The 23,892-nt window shown below is 43.8% G+C and overlaps 1 protein-coding gene across 1 annotated transcript in view; it reads right to left on the bottom strand.

Annotated features, from left to right (window-relative positions):
* Positions 1-23,892, bottom strand: part of lrsam1 (leucine rich repeat and sterile alpha motif containing 1) — a 78,675-nt gene that overhangs the window by 39,508 nt on the left and 15,275 nt on the right. Inside the window, 4 exon segments of the mRNA XM_072566373.1 lie at positions 13,858-13,988; positions 15,298-15,388; positions 21,570-21,691; positions 22,923-23,007. Of these exon segments, the coding sequence (XP_072422474.1) occupies positions 13,858-13,988; positions 15,298-15,388; positions 21,570-21,691; positions 22,923-23,007 (429 nt within the window).

The following is a 23,892-nucleotide window of genomic DNA, read 5'->3' on the forward strand; positions in this document are numbered from 1 at the left end:
CCTCTAATAAATTACTTCGAAAGTGTAGCACAAAATTTTCTACTCTATAGTGTTCAGCTTGAAAATAATATCTCCAAATCAGACGGCTATAGGTTAATTGAATGTGGCAAAAAGCAAGGAAAATGCATGAAAAATATGCTAAGTGTAAAACCAACCTGTTTTGGATGGAAGGTAATTGCAATGTTCTCAGCTGGAATTTGGGAAGAGGTTGTTTTTACACATGTGGAAAGAGGTTGTTGAGCACAGACATACTTGGACCTGCTTTTGCATAAAGGAATGCTTGGGCGAAGCACCCAAAGATGGCAATACAGCACACAATTTCAGATTTAGAGTAGTTTTAATACTGGGGATTTTTCCCATTTTGGGGAGGGTATAACTTGCATCTTCGGCTGGGGTTCACAGACAGGCGCCATGGAATCTGAGATAGAGTTCCAAGTGCCAGTGTGTCGAAAGTGGTTTAAACTAATAGGTTCACTCATTACTGTGCATATATCTGAAGTAGATTTAGCTAATAAATTTGCTTTATATTGAAGGGCACGTTTCTTCTTGTATTCATTTTGATTAGGCCTTAAAGACCCCGTTAGACACTTTTAGCCTTAGAATACACCGCCTCCACAAGCAGAAGCTGACTCTCTGACACCTCCTCCTACGTTGCTCAGAACAATGATTAACCACTGAAAGACAAGCCACTGAGATCAGCAATGACCTCGTGATCTCTGGAGATCTTCACCTACTGCTTCTGAATGCATTGACCTCTTTTCCAAACCTGTTTGTCCTGATAGACCTGCTGTATTAGTCTGCTGTATCCCCCTCTGATTTCTTCCGATCTCAACTCTATTTTTACCTCCACTCTTCCAGTCTCTTCCCACACACATCCGTGATTCTTCTGATGCCCTTTACCATTTTATCAGTTTCTAATTTCTTGGTTGCAACCATCTCTTTTTCACCAGTGACATCCAATCCCTGTACACTCCCACCCACAACCATTCTCTCTGCGACATTCCCTGATTATCTGTGATATCACCTCCCCATCCCATAGCACAGCAAGTACAGCACTTTCCCCTTCTGATTACTTCTCACTACCCAAAGCACTCACCATTTTCCCAGGAGATAATGATTAGATTAGATTCCCTACAATATGGAAACAGGCCATTTGGCCCAACAAGTCTACATGAATCCTCCAAACAGCAATCCACCCAGACTCATTTCCCTACCCTATATTTACCCCAGACTAATGCACACATTTCCAACTGCCGCCAGGACATTAACCACCCCAACCTGTCTACCCCCCTCTCCCACTCCAACCTCTCACCTCACAACTCGCAGCCCTTCACTCTCTCTGCTCCAATCCCGACCTCACCATCAAGCCAGCGGATAAAGGGGGTGCGGTGGTAGTCTGGCGCACTGACCTCTACACTGCTGAAATCAGACACCATCTCGAAGACACTTCCTTCTATTGCCCCCTCGACCATGACCTCACCCCCCATCACCAAACCATCATCTCCCAGACCATACAGAACCTCATCACCTCAGGAGATCTCCCACCTACAGCTTCCAACCTCAGAGTCCAGGATCCCCGCACTGCCCGATTCTACCTCCTTCCCAAGATCCACAAGCCTGACCACTCTGGCCGACCCATTGTCTTAGCATGCTCCTGCCCCACTGAGCTCATCTCGATCTACCTCGACACTGTCCTATCCCCCCTAGTCCAGGAACTCCCCACATACATTCGAGACACCACCCATGCCTTCCACCTCCTCCAAGACACCCCGGCTCTCAACGCCTCATCTTCACCATGGATATTCAATCCCTCTACACCTCCATCCATGATGACCAGGGCCTCCAAGCCCTCCGTTTCTTCCCCTCCCAACGTCCCCAGCAGTACCCTTCCACCGACACTCTCATTCGTTTGGTTAAACTGGTCCTCACCCTCAACAATTTCTCCTTCGAATCCTCCCACTTCCTCCAGACCAAAGGGGTAGCCATGGGCCCCAGCTATGCCTGTCTCTTTGTTGGCTACGTAGAACAGTCCATCTTCTGTAGTTACACTGGCACCACTCCCTACCTCTTCCTCCGCTACATTGATGACTGCATTGGCGCCACCTCGTGCTCCCGCAAGGAGGTTGAGCAAGTCATCAACATTCCACCCTGACCTTAAATTTGCCTGGACCATCTCTGACACCTCCCTCCCCTTCCTGGACCTCTCCAACTGCATTAGTGACGACCGACTTGACACTGACATTTTTTACAAACCCACCAACTCCCACAGCTACCTGGATTACACCTCTTCCCACCCTACCTCCTGCAAAAATGCCATCCCGTATTCCCAATTACTCCGCCTCCGCCGTATCTGCTCCCAGGAGGACCAGTTCCACCACAGAACTCACCAGATGGCCTCCTTCTTTAGAGACCACAATTTCCCTTCCCATGTAGTTAAAGATGCTCTCCAACGCATCTCGTCCACGTCCCGCCCCTCCGCCCTCAGACCCCACCCCTCCAACTGTAACAAGGACAGAACCCCCCAGTGCTCACCTTCCACCCTACCAACCTTCGCATAAACCAAACCATCCGACGACATTTCCGCCACCTCCAATTGGACCCCACCATCAGGAATATATATCCCTCCCCATCACTATCCGCTTTCCGCAAAGACCATTCCCTCCATGACTACCTGGTCAGGTCCACGCCCCCCCAACAACCACCTCCCGTCCTGACACCTTCCCCTGCCACCGCAGGAATTGCAAAACCTGCGCCCAGACCTCCTCCCTCACCTCCATCCAAGGCCCCAAAGGAGCCTTCCACATCCATCAAAGTTTTACCTGCACATCCACCAATATCATTTATTGTATCCGTTGCTCCCAATGCGGTCTCCTCTACATTGGGGAGACTGGACGCCTCCTAGCAGAGTGCTTTAGGGAACATCTCTGGGACACCCGCACCAATCAACCACACCCCCCTGTGGCCCAACATTTCAACTCCCCCCTCCCACTCAGCCGAGGACATAGAGGTCCTGGGCCTCCTTCACCGCTGCTCCCTCACTACCAGATGCCTCATCTTCCGCCTAAGAACACTTCAACCCCAGAGCATCAATGTGGACCACCAGTTTCCTCATTTCCCCTTCCCTCACCTCACCCCAGCTCCAAACTTCCAGCTCAGCACTGTCCCCATGACTTGTCTTACCTGCCTATCTTCCTTCCCACCTATCCACTCCACCCTCCTCTCTGACCTATCACCTTCATCCCCAGCCCCATTCACCTATTGTACTCTATGCTACTTTCTCCCCACCCCACCCTCCTCTCACGCAGACAGACAGAATGTGCAAACTCTACACAGACTGGAGTGGCTGGAATGAACCCGGGTCCCTGGTGCTGTGAGGCAGCAATGCTAACCACTGAGCCAACGTGCCGCCCTTTCAAGTACTGTTCACTTTTTTTCAATTTGTACTTCGTACTTGCTGCTTATATACTCTCTGGATGACCTGTCATCAGAACTGGGCAAAGTTATTTGTTAGAGAGGTACTAAACAAGTGATAGGGCAGTGTTAGGAGAAAGCGCTGAAAGGGATGTCTGTGATTGGGTGGGAAACTGGTGAGAATAAATTGCAAAATACTTTATGGTGCAAGTTTAAAGGAAGTGGGAGTTGTATGGGGAAAGAACCAAAAGTTGTCTAGAAGAGGGGTGACTCACTGCAATCTAAAAGCAAAAAGTAGCACAAAATGCAAAGGAACATAATGGAGGTTACAGTCTGAAATTGTCAAACGCAAAATGAGTCTAGAACAGACCTGGGCACTTTACGCCCGTGGGCCATATCCGGCCCTTTGGTCGTCCTGTCGGCCCGCATGAGGTCAATCTTAAATTAGAACATAAATGAAAAAGTATTTACGCCATGCACACAATACAACTGTGTTGCTTTTGTTTTGAAAAGGATGCTTTTTTTATTTATGTATGGACGCACATGCGTGTGTATGTGCATGAACAGCTAAAATTGATGCTTGCTGGCTAGCCCTCAAAATGGTATTTTTACATTGTATTATACATCAGGAAGTGTTGTGTAAGTCAGTGTTAAAAATTAACTGTGTAGTTGATGTTGTAACTGAAATAGTTAACTTCATCAGGGCAAGAGCTTTGAATCACAGGCAGTTTGTTGCACTTTTGAAGGAAAATGAGACTGAACAGCGTGACATAGGTTATCACACAGCTGTCAGATGGCTCAGCCCGGGGCAAAATACTGAAAAGTGTATGGGACCTGAGAGAAGAAAGGGAATGGTATTCCACAACTTTCAGATGCAGACTGGATTGCAGACCTTGGTTTTGTTGGTGATGTGACTGCACTTATGAATGAACTAAATGTGAAACTGCAGTGCAAGGGCCTTTTTGTGCATGAAATGTACAACTTGGTGAAGGCTTTTATGAGAAAGATGCAGCTTCTCTCAAGCCAACATTCTCACCCACTTGCCAACACCGAAGGAAGCCGCACCTTCAGCTGATCACCTCCACAGGTACTCATCTATGTTAGAAGCAGTGCGTGGTGAATTTTCAAGACCATTTCAAGACTTTAAAACAGTTGAGAATGAAATGCACATGATTTTTCCCCATTTACATGGAATGTGGAGAATGCACCCAGTGATGTACAGCTTGAACTCATTGACCTGCAATCTGACACACTTCTGACGAGTACTTTAGGTCATTCTCACTGCTTGATTTTTACTCTTCCCTCAAAGAGGACCACTTTCTACACATGAGGAGGCATGCTCAGAAGATTCTAGTCCTCTTTGGATCTACCTATATTTACGAACAGACATTCTCAGTGATGAAGTTCAACAAATCCAAATACAGATCCTCTATCACTGACGATCACCTCTCAGCTGTCCTTCGCGTATCCACCTCAGACATTCAACCAGATTTCAATGCACTTGTTCAAGCCCAAAACAGACTGGATTTTTCTCACTAAACAAGTAAAATGAACTGAAAAACATCAAAAGCACTTACTGCTTTTTGTATAAAGTTGTTTGTTGTTTGTAATACTGAACAATAATGAAAGAACTTTTCATTATTGGGTTGTGAGGTTAACATGTTAAAAATAAAATGAAATACTGAAATTATTGATTTTTCAGTTTATTTCTTCTATATTTGACCTACTCCACAAGTTCATATCTTTATTGTAACAGAATATCCTTATTCTTTTGATTATAATTTTCAGTGCAAAACTATATAATTTAGTACTTTTTACAATGGGTGAAAATTAATACTGAGCAGAATTATGTTCAATTTATTGTCGGTTCGGCCTTCCAACACAACTCAGGTTTCTCATGTGGCCCCATGGAAGAATTAATTGCCCACCCCTGGTCTAGAGTGTTGTGAAATAGCCAGTTGAAAGATATGTAGCTGACCAGATATCCTAATCTAATCTAGTCCCATTTGCCAGCACTTGGCCCATACCCCTCTTAAACCCTTCCTATTAAAATACCCATCCAGATGCCCTTTAAATATTGTAATTGTACCAGCCTCCACCACTTTCTCTGGCAGCTCATTCCATACACTCACCATCCTCTGTGTGAAAAAGTTACCCTTTATGTCCCTTTCAAATTTTTCCCCTCACCCTAAATCTATGCCCTCCAGTTCTGAACTCTCCATCCCAGGGAAAAGACCTTTGGTATTTACTAATATTTCTAGCATGTTCACTTTTAGTTTCTAGTAGCTGCAGTATTTTGCTTTTGTTTCTTTGCAGTAAAGAAACAGGCGCTAATGTTCGATTGCAACATGCTCCCACACTCCCCTTACCGTCATCCTCTCGAGGTATCATACTAGTCCTTTCCCAAGTATTTATCGAGCTAATTCTGAATAACAGGACAATAGGATTGTCAGTCCATCGTGCCGGTGTTATGTTTTTGGATGTGCTATCGAATTAGGCCTCTGCACTTTCCCACAGTCCTGCAAAGATTCCCCTTCATGTATTTATTCAATTCCCTTTTGAAAGTTATTTTTGAATCTGCTTCAAACACACAGGCAGTAAAATCCAAATGCACGCTTTAAAATATATTCATGGGATGCACTTGCAGGCCACCATTTACTGCCCATCTCAAAGAAAGATGTCTGACCTGAAGCAGAACTTGCAGGTGGTGTTCCCATTTGTCCCTGCAGTCCTTGTTCCTTTAGGTGGTGGAAGCCACAGGCTTGGAATTTATACTCAAGTGGCGAGTTGCTGCAGTGTATCTTGTACACATAGATGCCACTGTGCTGTAGTGACGGAGGATGCAAGGATTTAGAATGGTGGATGGGATACCAGGCAAGCAGATTGAGTCATCCTTGACAATATCGAGCTTCTGGAGTATTATTGGAGCCACACGCGTCTTTGCTATTCATTTCAATAATCTAAGCACATTATGACCACTCTCTGGGTGAAGCAGTTTCTCAGAATTCGATTTATTAACAACAATCACATGTTTGGACTGGTTTACAATGGCAGAGATGTAGCCAAGAGGCACTTACACTCAGTGCTTCTAATGGAGGTATTATGACAATAAACTATCTTGGCTCAGACTGCTCAAGTGAAAGAATTAACAGCATCAGATTTCATAGTGATTTTATCCCTATATCTCAATATCAAATACAGTAATCACTTTTAAATTCAGAGACACGAGAGATGGAAGTAATTAAACTGTGAGATTTTAGAATCATAGAATCCCTACAGTGTGGAAACAGGCCATTCAGCCCAACAAGTCAACATTGACCCTCCGAAAAGTAACCCACCCAGTCACATTCCCCCTACCACTCTACATGTACCCCTGACTAATGCACCTAACCTACACATCCCTGAACACTATGGACAATTTATCATGGCCAATTTACCTAACCCTCACATCTTTGATTTATAGGAGGAAACCAGAACACCCGGAGGAAACCCACACAGACACAGGGAGTTGGTGCAAACTCCACACAGTCTCTGGAGGCTGGAATTGAACACTGGTCCCGGGTGCTTTGGGGCAGCAGTGCTAACTTGATGTGTAACCTGATCTCAAAGAACCAGAAATACAGCTTTGAATACTGCGTTCAGGCCATTCTCATCTGATTCACTAAACAGCTAGGGCTCTGGTCTGGAACTGCATGTCTAGTTCCATGGTTTGGAGCTCAACATGCACAAACCCTGTGACAGACTCCACTCAGGTTCATGGCCACTTCAGCTGCGAGTCACTTTGTACGCCTCCTTTTTCCATACAATTCAGCAGCTGAGATGCCCAAAATGCTGCTACTGGCAATAGGAGATAGGGATAGGGAGAAAACGGGGAAGTACACTCTATTGGCCCAAAGCCAGCAAAATAGGGATCAGTGTAACCCTTTGGGAGGTGATTTATGCTGCATCGACAAAACACACCAATGCTGTTGATTCACATTGTGTTACTAGTCAATTCTCAATTGTGATATGAAAACACTGGTTAAATGTGGATTCAGAAGATGAGAAATACAAATCAGGAGCAAGAATAGGCCATTCAGTCCCTTCAAGCCTGCTCTAGTATTCAATACGATCATGACTCACTTGATCATTCCCTGATGACCTTTCACCTTCTTGCTTATCAAAAATCTATCCACTTCTATCTTAAAATTACACTGCACTTTCACTCTTTTCAGGAAAAGAGCTCCAAAACCTCAGGACAAATTTGCCGACTCTGTTTTAAATAGAACATGGAACAGTGCAGCACAGTACAGGCCCTTCGGCCCACGATGTCATGTCGGGCCTTTATCTTAATCTAAGATCAACCTAACCTACACATTTCATGTGCTCGTCCAGCACTCATTTAAATGTCCCTAATGTCTCTGACTCTATTACCAATGCTAGCAGTGCATTCCACGCACCCACCACGCTCTGTGTAAAGAGTCTACCTCTGACATCTCCCCGATATCTTCCTCCAATCACCTTAAAATTATGATCCCTCCTGACAGCCATTTCTGCCCTGGGGAAAAGTCTCTGGCTATCTACTCTAACTATACCTTTCATTACCATGTACACCACTATCAAGTCACCTCTCTCCCTTCTCTCCTGTGTGAAAAGCCCTAGCTCACTCAACCTCTCTTCATATGACCAGCCCTCCAATCCATGCATCATTCTGGTAAAACTCGTCTGCACCCTCTCTTAAGCATCTGCATCCTTCCTATAATGAAACAACCAGAACTTAGCACAATACTCCAACTGTGGTCTAAACAGGGCTTTACAGAGCTGCAGTAAAACCTCAACTCTTAAACTCAAAGCTCCTGTTCATGAAAGCCAAAACACCATATGCCTTCTTAACAACCCTATCTATTTGGATGGCAACCTTGAGGCATCTATGTACGTGGACCCCAAGATCCCGCTTTTCCTCCACACTGCCAGGAATTCTGTCTTTATCCAGTCTTTACCCCTGCATTCAGCATTCAAATTTGACCTTCCACAATGAATCACTTTGCATTTATCCAGGTTGAACTCCATCTGCCACTTCTCAGATCAGCTTTGCAGCCTGTCAATGTCTTCTTATAGATTGCAACAGCCCTTGACACTACAACACCACCGACCTTTGTATCATCAGCAAACTTACTAACCCACCCTTCCCACTTCTTTATCCAAGCCATTAAGAAAAACTACAAAGAGCAGAGGCCCAAGAACAGTTCCCTATGGACACCACTGGTCACTGACCTGCAGGTGGAATACTTTCCGTCCATTGCCACTCGCTGTCCTCTTTTGGCCAGCCAATTCTGTATCTAGACGGCCATATTTCCCTGTTTCCCATACTTCCTAACTTTCTGAATGAACCTAGAGTAGGGAACCTTATCAAATGTCTTACTGAAATCCATATACACCACATCCACTGCTTGACATTAGTCAACTTGTCTTGTCACATCCTCAAAGAACTGAATAAGGCTGGTGAGACATGACCTGCCCCTTACAAAGCCATGCTGACTATCTTTAATCAAACATAGTCATAAATCCTATCTCTCAGAATCCTTTCCAGTCCCTTGCTTACCACAGATTTAAGACTGACTGGTCTGTAATTCCCAGGGATTTCCTATTCTCTTTCCTGAATAAAGGAACAACAATCACCTCCTTCCAATCATCTGGTATTAGTGACACTAGTTCTAGATTTTCCTACAAGACAAAACATCTTTTCCAAATCCCCCTGTCAAGACCCTTCAGGGGTTTATGTTTCAATCAAATGACCTCAGACTTTTAAATTCCAGCAGATATAGACATAGCTTGTCCAGTGTTTCCTTGTATGACAGTCCCCTATTGCAGGTGTTAGTCAAATAAATCTTCTCTGAACTGCTTCCAACACATTTACCTTTCTTCCTTCAGTAAGCTGACTAGTACTGTGTACAATCCTTCAGATACAATCTAGCTGTTGCCTTGTATAATTTCCCTACTTTTGTATTCAATTCCCTTTACAATAAGTGGTAACATTGCATTATCTTTCCTAACCACTTGCTGTAACTGCATAGTAACCCTTTGTGATTTATGCATTAGAACACCCAGATCTCTCTGCACCTTAGATCCCTGCAATCTCTCACCATTTAGACAATGCTTTTTTCATCCATTCTGCCAAAATGGACAAAATCAAATTTTCCCATATCATAATTACATTTGTACATCTTTGCCCGCTTAATTAACCTATCCATATATTTTCTGTAACCTTCTTCTGTCCTCTTCACAACTTACTTTCCTACTTATCTTTGTGTCATTAATAAATCTGACAATGTATTGCAACCCTCAGGACATTTATACAAACTGTAAACAGTTGAGGACCCAGCACTGATCCCTGTGGCACACATATCTTGCCAACCTAAAATAGACCCATTTACTCCCACTCTCTGCTCCTGTTAGCTATCAATCTTCTATCTTCTATTACTGTGTCCAGTTTTGGTCCCCACATCTCAGGAAGGACATACTGGCACTGGAGAGTGTCCAGCGGAGATTCACACGGATGATCCCTGGAATGGTAGGTCTAACATATGACGAACGGCTGAGGATCCTGGGATTGTATTCATTGGAGTTTAGAAGATTAAGGGGAGATCTCATAGAAACTTACAAGATAATACATGGCTTGGAGAGGGTGGACGCTAGGAAATTGTTTCCGTTAGGCGAGGAGACTAGGACCCGTGGGCACAGCCTTAGAAATAGAGGGGGTAAATTCAGAACAGAAATGCGGAGACATTTCTTCAGCCAGAGAGTGGTGGGCCTGTGGAATTCATTGCCGCAGAGAGCAGTGGAGGCTGGGATGCTAAATGTCTTCAAGGCAGAAATTGATAAATTCTTGATGTCACAAGAAATTAAAGGCTACGGGGAGAATGCGAGTAAGTGGAGTTGAAATGCCCATCAGCCATGATTGAATGGCGGAGTGGACTCGATTGGCCGAATGGCCTTACTTCCACTCCTATGTCTTAAGGTCTTATCTATGCTACTCACTACACTGTCACCTTTTATTTCCTGCACCTTGGTTTTTGTTTGAAGTAGCAGTGATCCAAGTGAACAGGAACAAGGGCTACAATGCAATGTATCCAGATCACCGAGGAGGTTCTTAACATTCCACATGGAAGTTTTTTTATAACTAAACTCAGAGGTATAGGGATCCTGGATAAACCTTGGGTATGGATGAAAGGTAATAACTGTTGAGGAATTACTTCAAGATGGGGACAATACGAAGTGGAATGTTACAGGATTGAGTGCTGGAATCAACAGTGTTTTTAATTTATAATGATTTGGATCTAGAGATCCAATACCATAAGACCATAAGACATAGGAGTGGAAGTAAATTGGTCAACTTTGCAGATGATACTAAGTAGCATAATTGGTTCAGGAAAGTAAAATCATTTGGACAAAAAAATGCTAATGTGCAGACGGATAACAGGTGACTTTAAAATAATATAATCATGAGGGGTAAATAGATAAAATCTTTTCCCTGGGGTGGGGGAGTCCAGAACTAGAACTAGGGGAAAAGATATAAAAGGGACCTAAGGGGCAATGTTTTCACACAGAGGGTGGTGTGTGTGTATGGAATGAGCTGCCAGAGGAAATGCTGGTACAATTGCAACATTTAAAAGACATTTGGATGGGTATATGTATAGGAAGGGATTAGAGGGATATGGGCAAGGTGCTAGGTTAGGTTGGGATATCTGGTTGACATGGGCAAGTTAGACCGAAGGGTCTGTTTCCGTGCTGAACATCTCCATGACTCTATGACATCAGAAGTATAAAAATTGTTTCAACTTTTACAGATCACAGGTTAGGACTCAGATAGTAGTGTACAATTCTGGGTACCATGTATCAGGAAAGATGAAAGCTAAGTATTACCTGAATGGCAGTGGAGACTACAGGATTCAGTAGGTAACATGATTCAGTGTTTACCCATTGTTAAAAAGTCGGTCATTTTGTATGTGCTTCAATCATCTGTTGTACAGTCTAACAGGGCCGTGCAGCTTGATCTCAGACCTGAATGGCTTTCAGTGCAGCCAAGAATGAATTATCTGATTTTGTTGGAACCTCTTGGTTCTTCTGGTTTACCTTTTGTCTGTAGCCGCCTGTAATTTTTGTATTTGAAGGAAGCAATGCCACAACGTTATTATTTCTTGTCCATTTTGTCCCAGTCACTCATAACATGCCAAATGTAGCAAGACTATAGGAAGACGTGATCAAAGAAAGATCGTTATTTTCATCACTTAATCAATAAACATCTGGAGACCGAGGACAGTTTTATAATCGACTTATTTGAGTGATCTGGGGAAAGATGTGCTTCAATTCACCAAAGATCCTCAGACAGCACCTTCCAAACCAGCGACCACTTCCATCTAGAAGGACAAGGACGGCAGGTACTTGGGAACACCACCACCTGCAAGTTCCCCTCCAAGCCACTCACCACCCTGACTTGTAAATATACCACTGTTCCTTCACAGTCATTGGGTCAAAGTCCTGAAATTCTCTCCCTATTGGCATTGTGGATCAACCCACAGCAAGTGGACTGGAGCGGTTCAAGAAGGCAGCTCACCACCACCTTTTCAAGGGCAAATAGGGATGGGCTATCAATGCTGGCCAGCCAGCGAATCCACAAATGAATTTAAAATAGTTAAAAGAGCAAAGCAAACTCTGAAGAATGCAGAGAAGTTGAGTATCTTTACATTGTAAGCATCTCATTATCCAAATTTTAACCTTCCTAGTTTGTATGAAGATTACGTAGAAATTTAACTGCGATATTCAAAATTACGGAAGGTTTTCAAAATAAATAAAGAAAAACACTATTTCCAATGACAAGGGTCAAAAGTTATAAAACACAAATATTAGATACAGGTAGAAGATCCTTTGTCTGAACATCCAAAAACCGAAAAGCTCCAAAATCTGAAGGTATTTTGTGAAATTTATTTCTCATTTACAAAGTTGTTTGGTGTGCAAACAGTTAACCCAAGTCGACACCCACCCGATGTGTGTCACTCAAATGCAAAATGGGGGGGGGGGGGGGGGTGTGGCCAAGCACATTCTTACTTAGATGTCTGCTCCTCCAGTAAGATTTTTAAAAACTTCACCATTAAACTGTCACTTATTCTGAAAATCGGAAAATTCTGAATTCCGAAAAACAGCTGGTCCCGAGCATTTCGGATAAAGGATCTTCTACCCGTAATTGGCAAAAACAATCCAGCAGCATAATGTGCAGAATATTTTTAATACAAGTTATGGACCTGAAATGAAAGACACGAAAGGGCAGTGGAAGGATTTGCAACAATAATTTTCAAAAAGGAATTAGATAACATACGAATCAGGAGGACTAGGCCACTCAGCACCTTCAGCCTGCTGCACCATTCACCAAGGCCATGGCTGATCTACTTACTCCACTTTCCTGCCAACTGCTGATAACCTTTCATCCCCTTCCTTATCAAGGACCTGTCAACCTCTGCCTTAAAAATATTCAAGTATGCTGCCCCCACCACCTTCTGACTGAGGGAATTCCAAACAGATTCGACCTTTTGAGAGAAAAGTTTGTCTGATGGGTAACTCCTGACTTTTAAACAGTGACTCCTAGTTCCAGAGGAGAAAGCTTATTTTCAAAGGCCCCTCTGGATCTTGTAGACTTCAGTCAAGTTTCTTTTGAACTTGAGCAGATTCGAGCCTGGCATCGCCAACCTTTCCTCATAACACACCCATTCCATTCTTAATCCTGTCAACTACGTACAACGCATATTCATTTTTCCTTAAGGTGACCAATACTGTGCACAGTACTCCAGATGCAATCTTACCTGTGTCCTTTGTAACTGAAGCAAAATCTCCATATTTTATTCTTAATTCCACTCATAACAAACATTATTATACCTTTCCCAATTACTTCCTTTACCTGCACGCTAACCTTTAGTGATGAATGCATCAGGACACCCAAATCTGTCTAAAGCTCAGAGCTCTGCAATCTATTATCACTTACATAATATTTGTTTTATCCTTCCTGTCAAAAAGAGACAATTTTGCATTTTCCCACACTATTTCATTGACTGAATCAATGCCCCCTCACTTGACCTACCTAATTATTTTTGTAGCATCTCTACCTTTTCTTCACAACATACTTTCCTTCCTGCCTTTGCAACCCTTTGCAAATTTAGTAACCATACTGTCCATCCCTTCATCCAAGTCATTGATACAAATTATAAACAGTTGAGGTCTCAGTACCGGTCCCTAGGACACACCACTGATTACATCTCACCAACCTGAATAAAGGTCCATTTATACTTACTTTCTGTTTCCTGCTAGCCAACCAATCTTCCATCCATGCCTGTATGCTATCACATGTGCTAGATGGAGTTGGATATTTTATTATCCGCTATCGCTCACAGGTAGAACTTGTACCTCTGTATATCTCACCTGCCACTGCTCGGCCTCCTGCATCTGTTGTCGGAACACGCCATCAACTCCGTCGCTCTCGGTTATATTCCCATCACTCTCCAGCACCGGGAGCAGGTACTGAGAGGGAGGCATATACTCGATTCCAAGCTCTGGAATTGAAACAAAAATCCCAGGCTGATCCTACTGTGCCCAGAGGAAGGTCCACACTATGAATATTATAAACCTGCTCCTTTTGACTAATATCTCCAGATAGCCAGTAAACAGTACCCTAATGATTTTCATTGTGTAGAATCATTCCATTTTCAACTCCTTGAATACACAGATACATATTGGGGGGCAGGACAGGAGGGTGTTCAAGTCCACTTTATTATCACCCTGGCATTCAGCATTCCTATAGGTTAAGATTGGAGGAATGATCTTAAAAAGGAACTCACATTTATAGAGCACCTTTAACAACCTCAATGTTTCATAGCCCTTCCCAGCCAAACCTTGCTGCCAGAAATATAACATCCCAGAAACAGGAATATGAAGAAGATCAGATTATCATGATTGTTTTATTAAAGAGACATTGGTTCAGGAATAACCATTGACCAGGTCACCAGGAAGAAAACCATTACCTTTCTTTGAAATTTTACCTCATACAAGTAAAGGGAAAAAGCCCGAATCTAGCCTGGGTGGCAGAGGGAGATGTGTCTATGGAACCTGGTTTATTTGAGCAAGGGCATTACTGGGTGGTGCGTTTACCCAGTGAGACAAGAAATCCTTCATTTACTTGTGCAGACTTGATTGCATTTTAACCTTGCTGACAGACTGGATCAAATTGCTGTCATTATTTTAACGGGACAAATACCCATTGTCAAAAGACCCATTGTCCACACTTGAAGTGATGATAAGGAGCCTTGTAACCATTCTTAATTCCTCTCACTACAAACATTATTATACCTTTCCCAATTACTTCCTGTACCTGAATACTAACCTTTAGTGATGAATGCATCAGGACACTTAAGATTCACAGAAACACAGGATTCACAGAAACACAGGATTCACAGAAACATACTTGCAACAAAAAAAAACTTGCAAGACTGTGGGTGTCAACAAACAGCAGATGGGTGCAGTATGACAATACAGGACAATATGGGCCTCTGATCACAGCTGTTTATATTTAAGCCTTCATCTCAGTAATGGGTAGGCTCCAGTGTGAAGATGATAACGAGCGCGCAACTTGGTCATTCTCAAATCGCTTTCACTCTCTTTCTATCAGTTGTTTTCAGCAACCACCCTATCAAATCACCCAGCGATGCCTTATCCAATTCCCTAATTAGGAAATGAATGTGAAGTATTTCTGTCCGTGAGTGAGTGTGCATGCATAGCTCAGCTTTACCCAACAAGTACCAAAGCTTCTTACATGCCGGGCGTGCGATACATGTGGCAAGATTGACAATCTCCCGAAAATCTTACCTTTGCACAGAAACTGTTTGATGGCTTCTGTCCCATTGCTGCACACACTGGCTGGAGGATAGGTCATAGCTTCTGCATCGAGGCTAAGGGACTGTTGGAGAGGTTGGAGTGAGGGATTGAGGGAGGAGAAGGGACAAGGCCAGCAGGAGGCAATGTCCCAGAGACATAGCGAGAGAGAGAAAACAAAAAAAGAAAGCTCAGAAAACAGATTCAATAGGTCATAAAACCTACAGTGTGGAAATAGCACACCCGACTCCACATCTTTTCAGCAAATCTAATCATGGTGTAAGATGATAATCGAGATGTGAAAATGGGTTTTTGGTGGAATTGTGCCCTACGTATTTGGATTGAATTTTGGAGTCTGTTGGACACCACTGCGGTCAGCTCAGTTGGTAGCTGACTCGTACATAGTTTAGAATAATGTCAACAGTGCAGGTTCACATTGGTTTGTACACTTTGGGACCCATTTCCTTACCTGGTCTGGCCCACATGTGACCCCAGGCCCATAGAAATGTGGTTGACTTCCAACTCTCCCCTGAAATGGCCTAGCAAACCTTTCAATGTATCAACCACTACAAACTCTCAAAATAATTCAAACCAGATGGACAATCTGGCATCGACCAAAGCACCGGAAAAGACATTGACAGAAACAGCCCTGTTGACCCTGCTAAGTCATCCTTACTAACATTTGAGGGCTAGTGCCAAAATTGGGAGAGGTGTCTCACAGACTAATCAAACAACAACCTGACATTATCTGTAAGACATGATTCCATGCTTATGACTAGATCCCAGACACCACCATCATCTTGAAACATTCTGTCCCACCAGCAGGACAGACCCAAGAGAGGTGGCAACACTGTGGTATACAGTTGGGAGGGGGTTGTCCTGGGAATCCTCAATGTTGACTCCCGACTTCGTGAAGTTTCATGGCTTCAGGTTAAACAAGAGCAAGGAATGCTCCTGCGAATTACCACGTACTGTTCTCCCTCAGCTGATGAATCAGTACTCCTCCATGTTGAACAGCACTTGAAGGAAGCACTGCAGATGGCAAGAGCACAGAATGTACTCTGGGTGAGGAATTTCAATATCCACCACCCAAAGTAGCTTGGCAACAGTACAACTGATCGAGCTGGTCAGGTCCTAAGGACATAATTGCTAGACTGGATCCACAGCAGGTGGTGAGAGAAACAACAAGATGGAAAAACATACTTGATCTCATCATTACCAATCTGCCAGATTCAGATACATCTGTCTATGACAGTATCGATAAGAGAGACCACTGCACAGTCCTTGTGGAGACAAAGTCACACCCTTACATTGACATTCCATCATGTTGTGTGCCACACTGGGGTAAATGGAACAGACTTTGATCAGATCTAGCAACTCAAGACTGGGCATCCAAGAAGCACTGTGGACCATCAACAGCAGCATTGTACTCCAGTATAATCCGTAACCTCATGACCAGGCATATCTTCAATTCAACCATTACCATCACCATCAAGCCATGAGATCAACCATGGTTCAATGGAGAGTTCAGGAGGGCATGCTAGGAGCAGCATCAGGCATATCTCAAAATGAGATGTCAACTTGGTGAAACTACCAAATAAGACTATTTGAATGCTAAACAGCATAAATAGCAAGTGATAGACTGAGCTAAGCAATCCAACAACCTCCAGATCAGATCTAAGCTCTGCAGTCCGGTCACCTCCAATCATGAAAGGTGGTGGATAACTAAACAACTCAGTGGAAGAAGAGACTCCACAAATGTTGGCAACTTCAATGATGGAAGAGCCCAGCACATCAATGCAAAAAGGTAGTGCTATACATATCTCAGCCATCTTCAGCCAGAGGTGCCAAACTGATGATCCATCTCTGGCTCCTCGAGTGGTTCCCAGCATTACATTTATCAGTCTTCAGCCAATTTGATTCACTCTACATCATATTAAGAAATGATTGGAGGCACTGGATATTGCAAAGGCTATGGGCAGTGTAGAAAGTTATCCTGAACACAAAAAGCAGGACAAATTCAACCCAGGCAATTACTGTCCCATCAGTCTACTAGTGTCATTAACAGTGCCATCAAGCAGCACCTGTTCAGTGATGCCCAATTTGGGTTCCGTAAGGGCCTATGAGCCCCTGACCTGATCACAGCCTTGGTTCAAACATGGATAAAGAGCTTAATTCCACAGATGAGGTGAGAGTAAGGGCCCTTGAGATTAAAGCTGCATTTGACCAAATGCAGCACCAAACAGCCCCATCAAAACTGGGGCTAGATGTGATATACTCAAGGTTATTACAGGAATCGAGGGAAGAGATTGCTGCGCATTTGGCGATGATCTTAGTGTCCTCACTGTACACTGTAGTAGTACCAGATGATTGGAGGGTGGCACATGTTATTCTCTTGTTCAAGAAAGGGAATAGGGAGAAGAGTGGGAATTACAGAGCAGTCAGTTTTATGTCGGTGGTGGGCAAATTATTGGAGAAGATCCTGAGAGATAGGATTTATGATTATTTGAAAATCATAATTTAATTGGAGATAATCAGCATGGTTTAGAGGGGGACAAATCCTACCTCACAGGCCTTAATGAATTTTTTGAGGATGTGACAAAACACATTGATGAAGGTAGAGCAGTGGATGCAGTGTACGTGGATTTTAGCAAGGCGTTTTATAAGACTTCCCATGGTAGGCTCATTCAGAAAGTAGGGAGGCTTGTGATACAGAGAAATCTGGCTGTCTGGATACAGAATTGGATGGTCCATAGAAGACAGAGGGTGGTAGTAGATGGAAAGTATTCAGCCTGGAGCTTGGTAACCAGTGGTGTTCCACGGGGTTCTGTTCTGGGACCTCTGCTCTTTGCGATTTTTATAAATGACTTGGATGAGGAAGTGGAAGGGTAGATTAGTAAGTTTGTCAATGACATAAAGGTTGGGAGAGTGGTGAATAGTGTGGAGTGCTGTTGTAGGTTGCAACTGGACATTGACAGGATGCAGAGCTGTGTGGAGAAGTGGCAGATGGAGTTCAACATGGAAAAGTGTGTAGTGAGTCATTTTGGAAGGTCAAATTTGAATACAGGGTTAAAGGCAGCATTCTTGGCAGTGTGGAAGAACAGAGGGATCTTGGGATCCACGGCCATAGATTCCTCATAGTTGCCACCCAAGTTGATAGGGTTGTTAAGAAGGTGTATTGTATGTTGGCTTTCAATAGCAGGAGATTGAGTTTAAGAGCCATGAGGTTATTCTGCAGCTCCAAAGAGCCCTGGCTGGACGACACTGGGAATATCAGTTCTAGTCACCTCAATATAGGAAGAATGTGAAAGCTTTAGGGAGGGTGCACAGGAAGTTTACCAGATGCTGTCTGGACTGGAGGGCATGTCTTAAGAAGAAAGGTTGAGGGAACTAGGGCTTTTCTCATTAGAGTGAAGAAAGATGAGGGGTGACTTGGTCGAGGTGTACAAGATGATGAGAAGCATAGATAGAGTGGATAGCCAGAGACGTTTTCCCAGGGCAGAAATGTCTATCACAAGGGGGCATAATTTTAAGGTGATGGGAGGAAGGTTTAGGGGAGATGTCAATGGTAGGTTTTTTACACAGAGAATGGTGGGTGCATGAAATGCACTGCCAGCAGTGGTAGTCAAGTCAGATACGTTAGGGACATTTAAGTGACACTTGGATAGACACATGGATGATAGTAAACTGAAGGGTATGTAGGTTAGTTTTATCTTAGAGTAGGATAAAAGGTCGGCACAACATCAAGGGGTGAATGGCCTGTACTGTGCTTTTTGTTCTATGTGTTAAAACTGGACTCAATGGAATTTGGAGGTAAACTCTCTTCTTGCTGGAGTCATACTTGGCACATAGGAAGATGGTTGTTGTTGGAGGTCAGTCATCTCAGCTCTAGGACATCTCTGCAGGACTTTCTCAGGATAGTGTCCTAGGTCCAACCATCTTCAGCTGCTTCTTCAATGACCATCCCTCCATAAGGTCAGAAGTGGGCATGTTTGCCAATGATTGATCAATGTTTAGCACAGTTTGCGATTCCTCAGAAACGGAAGCAGCTAATGTTCAAACGCAACAAGATCTGGACAAGATTCAGGATTGTGCTGACAAGTGGCAAGTAACAGTCACACCACGCAAATGCCAGGCTATAAATATCACCATCAAGAGACAATCTAATCTCTACCCATTCAATGGTGTAACTATCACTGAATCCCCCACTACCAACATCCTGGGGGGGGGTTACCATTTACCAGAAACTCAACTGGACTCACCATTCTCTGATTCTATGAATAAGACATAAACACAATATTTGCAAGAGTAAGTCAGAGACTACGAATGCTGCAGCAAGTAACTCCTGTTCTGAGTTCCCAAAGCCTGCCCACAATCTACAAGGCACAGGTGAGGAGTGTGATAGAATCCTCTCCACTTGCCTGGATGGGTGCAGCTCCAACAACATGCAAGAAGCTTGACACCATCCAGGATAAAGCAGCCCATTTAATTGGGACCACATCCACAAAACATCCAATCCCTCTCCCACTTACACACTGCTACTGAGTGTATGATCTACTACATAAAAATCCTTACAGAATATCTTCCAAGAGGAGAAAGTGAGGACTGTAGATGCTGGGGAATCAGAGCTTAAAAATGTGTTGCTGGAAAAGCGCAGCAGGTCAGGCAGCATCAAAGAAGAAGGAGAATCGACGTTCCGGGCATAAGCCCTTCTTCAGGAATGAGGAGGGTGTGCCAAGCAGGCTTTTATCTTTTATCTTAGCCTGCTTGGCACACCCTCCTCATTCCTGAAGAAGGGCTTATGCCCGAAACGTCAATTCTCCTTCTCCTTTGATGCTGCCTGACTTGCTGCGCTTTTCCAGCAACACATTTTTAAGAATATCTTCCAAACCCACAACCACTTCCATCTCGAAGGACAAGGGCAGCAGATACATAGGACATCACCACCTGCAAGTTCTCCTCCAAGCCCTTCACCATCTTGACTTGGAAACATATCACTGTTCCTTCACTGTCACTAGGTCAAAGTCCTGAAATTCCTTTCGTAAGGGCATTATGAGTCTCCCTACAGCACATGGACTGCAGCGGTTCAAGAAGGCAGCTCACCACCACCTTCTCCAGGGCAACTTGGGACGGGCAATAAATGCTGGCCAGCTGGTGACACCCAAGTCCCATGAATGAATAAAACAAATCTTGCATGCCAGACTACGCAATTCTATCCCTAAACTCCAATTACCTTCTTCCTTATGTTCCCCTGCAGAAACTTTCCCAATTACTGACTAAATCCATTTACATTGTTCATCGTAATGAACATCCTCACTAAAATCTCTCACTTTTCATGAGGGGATCAGTCTGATTTATCTTGGCACTCCTAACTCAAGATGGTTTGTTATTTTCCGTGACAGTGTATGACCTTTACTGCAAGTTAAAGGTGAACATCTAAACGCACAAAAACAAGTGGAGAAAGGTCAGTTTGTTCCATAAAGTCTGTCATTTTCAGATGTACAATTGTAATGTTCTTAGCAAGATGATCTCTCCAATGTTTATCAGCAACTAGCAATGAGCTAACCTCCCTGGAGAGAAAATTAAAACAGGAAAATTGGCCCAGTTGAGCTCTTGATCAAGGTTAACACTCTATTGCTATACTGAGGGAGTGCTGCACTGTCAGGGGCACAACCTATAAGATGAGAAATTAAAAGCACCTGATGCTGTCTCAAGCAGACATCAAATCAGTGACATGGGAACTTTGATGAAGAACAGGGGAGGATATGATCTTGAACCTTGATCTTAACCAACACCTTCCCTGTTGCTGTGTGGGGAAGATTGCTCTGCGAAAATTGGTCAGAGACTGAAGTGGCTGCCAGGCTGTGAGAGAGCCCCCATGAGGGCTGTACACTACTGCATGGAGCATATCTAAAACAAACACAGTGTCGTCCTAAACACCATCTTATACTCCATCTATAATCACTATACACACACTTTATCCCATGGCCTCATAAATCTTGATTAAATTGTGACCTATTGAGTAGGTACTTGTGGTAAAAGGCCCAAATGGAGAGCACTACATTTGCTCAATGTTAAACTGGTAAATCAACCAGAGTGACAATAACTAAACAACTCAAGTCATGTGCTTGTCCTTCAGGCTTCACAGCTCTACCTCAGGTATCATTGCAATGCTTACGTTCTTTTAGATAAAACCCCTCTGTCTTTACATTATCTTCAGGAATTTCTGAATGGATCAAAGGATGAAGGGCAGATCACAGAAATACCTCGAGTGTCCTGATGTGAGCCAGGTCTTGTGGGAGAATCTGAATCCGATTTTGACTGATGTCCAATGTTCGTAGACTCCTCAGTCCACTCAGAGATTCTGGCACTTTCCGGATCCGGTTCCCTGATGTGGGGGGGGGGGGGGGGGGGGGTGGAGGTGGTGAAGACGAAGAGAGATATTTAAACCCCATGAGACTGAGGGTGAAAAGGGTTATCTTACTCTCCTCACCTTACAAAAACACCACACAGATGGTCTCTTCAAGCTCTCCCCTTAATCCCATGTCAACTATTGTTTAGCCCTGACTCCCAGCTGTGAGGTATCTTAAATGCACAACATGAATGTTAAGAGCTGTATTGGTGGAGCTGCTAGTTTTTAGATTATCTGGCTGATCAGACTGTCAAACATTGTATGGCCAGGGAGCTTGTTCGGTGTTTTGCCCTCAACCAATATCAAAGCAGAGTGTGTACACTCACTGAGGATAACTACATTTCCCTGCACAATAACCATTACTACTGCACTGCAAATTAATCTAGTGGAATTGCATGGTGATAATGTTAAAATGTCAGAAATAGATGGCCTGGATGGTGTCGGACTTGAACAGAGAGATCGAATCTAACTCAGTTTTCAGCAGACCAGAAGTGAAAGATATGATCAGCCTCTGAACCTGGAGTGGGGGTGCCGGAGCTATTGATTCTGAAGTCACACGACAATTCCTAAAGACTCTAGCTGCTGACATGCCACCGATAGTAGATCAGCACTCGGTCAGGAACCCTGACCAGCTTAGTTCAGAACTTCTCGGTTGCAATGCCAGCAAACGTACAAGTGCAATACATGCTCATGATGACAGGCAGGAGTTGCACCGCCTACTGCGCCTGCTATGGAAGAGTATGTGGCTGGGAACCAGTGCTGAGCCAGAAATATAATTGAAACAGACCAAACACAAAAACACTAAAGCAACAATTACCATTCTTGGTGGCTTTCCCTTCGCTGAGCTTGTCCCCACCAATAGGAACCATGCACAAATGCAACCCAGTTAGTCTCGCAACTGAAGACACTTTATAATCACAAGGTCACACAAATCTCCTCAACAAGGAGGTATACACTACATTCAGGCTCGAGTGCTGCTCCTTATATAGAGCTTTATAAGATTTATCCCAATTCCAAAGCTAATGGCTGCTTCTACCAGGAGGGGAGGATTGGAGAGGCACAGACCCTGATCGAGACCAATCATTTGACTACATCATGCAGTGGTGATTCCAGCCTCAGGTACTGCAGTCAGGAGTGTGGGCAGGTCACAGCTTTCAAATTGAATAACCCACCCAGAGGAATGCACCTTCAACACAGGCTCTGTTACCTTTTAGATTTAATGTTTGAAGTTGCGCCAAGGTTGCAAGAGAGTTTGGGAGAGATTTCAAAAGATTTTGTTCCACATTGAGCACCTGAAATAAAACAAAACCGAAAATCAGTCCATAGTGGGCCAAAAGGAGCAACAATTCCACAGGTAATAGAATACGGCAAATAATATCACATGAGGGACCGGTTGGGGTAATAGATTGTTTGAGGATCAACAGGAATCCTTTACATGGTCCCAAATCACAAAAGGAAAACTCCCTTCTCAGCATTTATTCTGAGCACCAAGATGTGTGCCTGCCCTCTATTCAGGCCAGCATTTCACTGCAGTGCTGAGTGACTGTGGTATTGTTGGAGGTGCCAGTTTTTAGCCAATCTGGTTGATTAGACTGTCAAAGCTCGCATGGTACTTGCCAGGGAGCTTCACCCTCAACTGAGATCAAAGCACAGTGCGATCATTTACTAGAGCTTGCTACATCTAACTACACAACAACCATTACTGCTGCACTGCAAAATAATCTACTTGTAGTGGCAGTGGGTGCATGTGTCTGTGCCTATATCTCTGTTTCTGGCACTGGTGCAGTTGGTCTGTGTCATGGGGTACAGGCAGACAATGTTTAGATCCCGATTGGTTATCCAGTGACTTCCATTAGTAAGCGGTCCATGTCCAGAAAGATGGGGACATGTACTGGTAGTGATACTTCCAGTCCAGGAGCTTGTGAATAACTCTCAGCCTCTACTCACGACATCAAGAGTGGTCAGTTAACAGAGGCACCAAAAAACTCAGTGTCCAGAGTAACAAGTCAACTACTTCCAGATAATGGGAGAAAAATTTGTTTCTCAGGTTGGGAAGAGCTTTTGGAATGCACTGACAACTGGAACTTCAGCTGTCTGGGCTTTAGAATTACCTTTCGCTATCTCTGCTGTTGTATCTCTCTGACCAAAATTTTACATTTTAAAGTGGAAAAGCACTC

This window comes from Chiloscyllium punctatum, chromosome 49, assembly GCF_047496795.1.
Source record: "Chiloscyllium punctatum isolate Juve2018m chromosome 49, sChiPun1.3, whole genome shotgun sequence".
NCBI classification, from domain to species: Eukaryota; Metazoa; Chordata; class Chondrichthyes; order Orectolobiformes; family Hemiscylliidae; genus Chiloscyllium; species Chiloscyllium punctatum.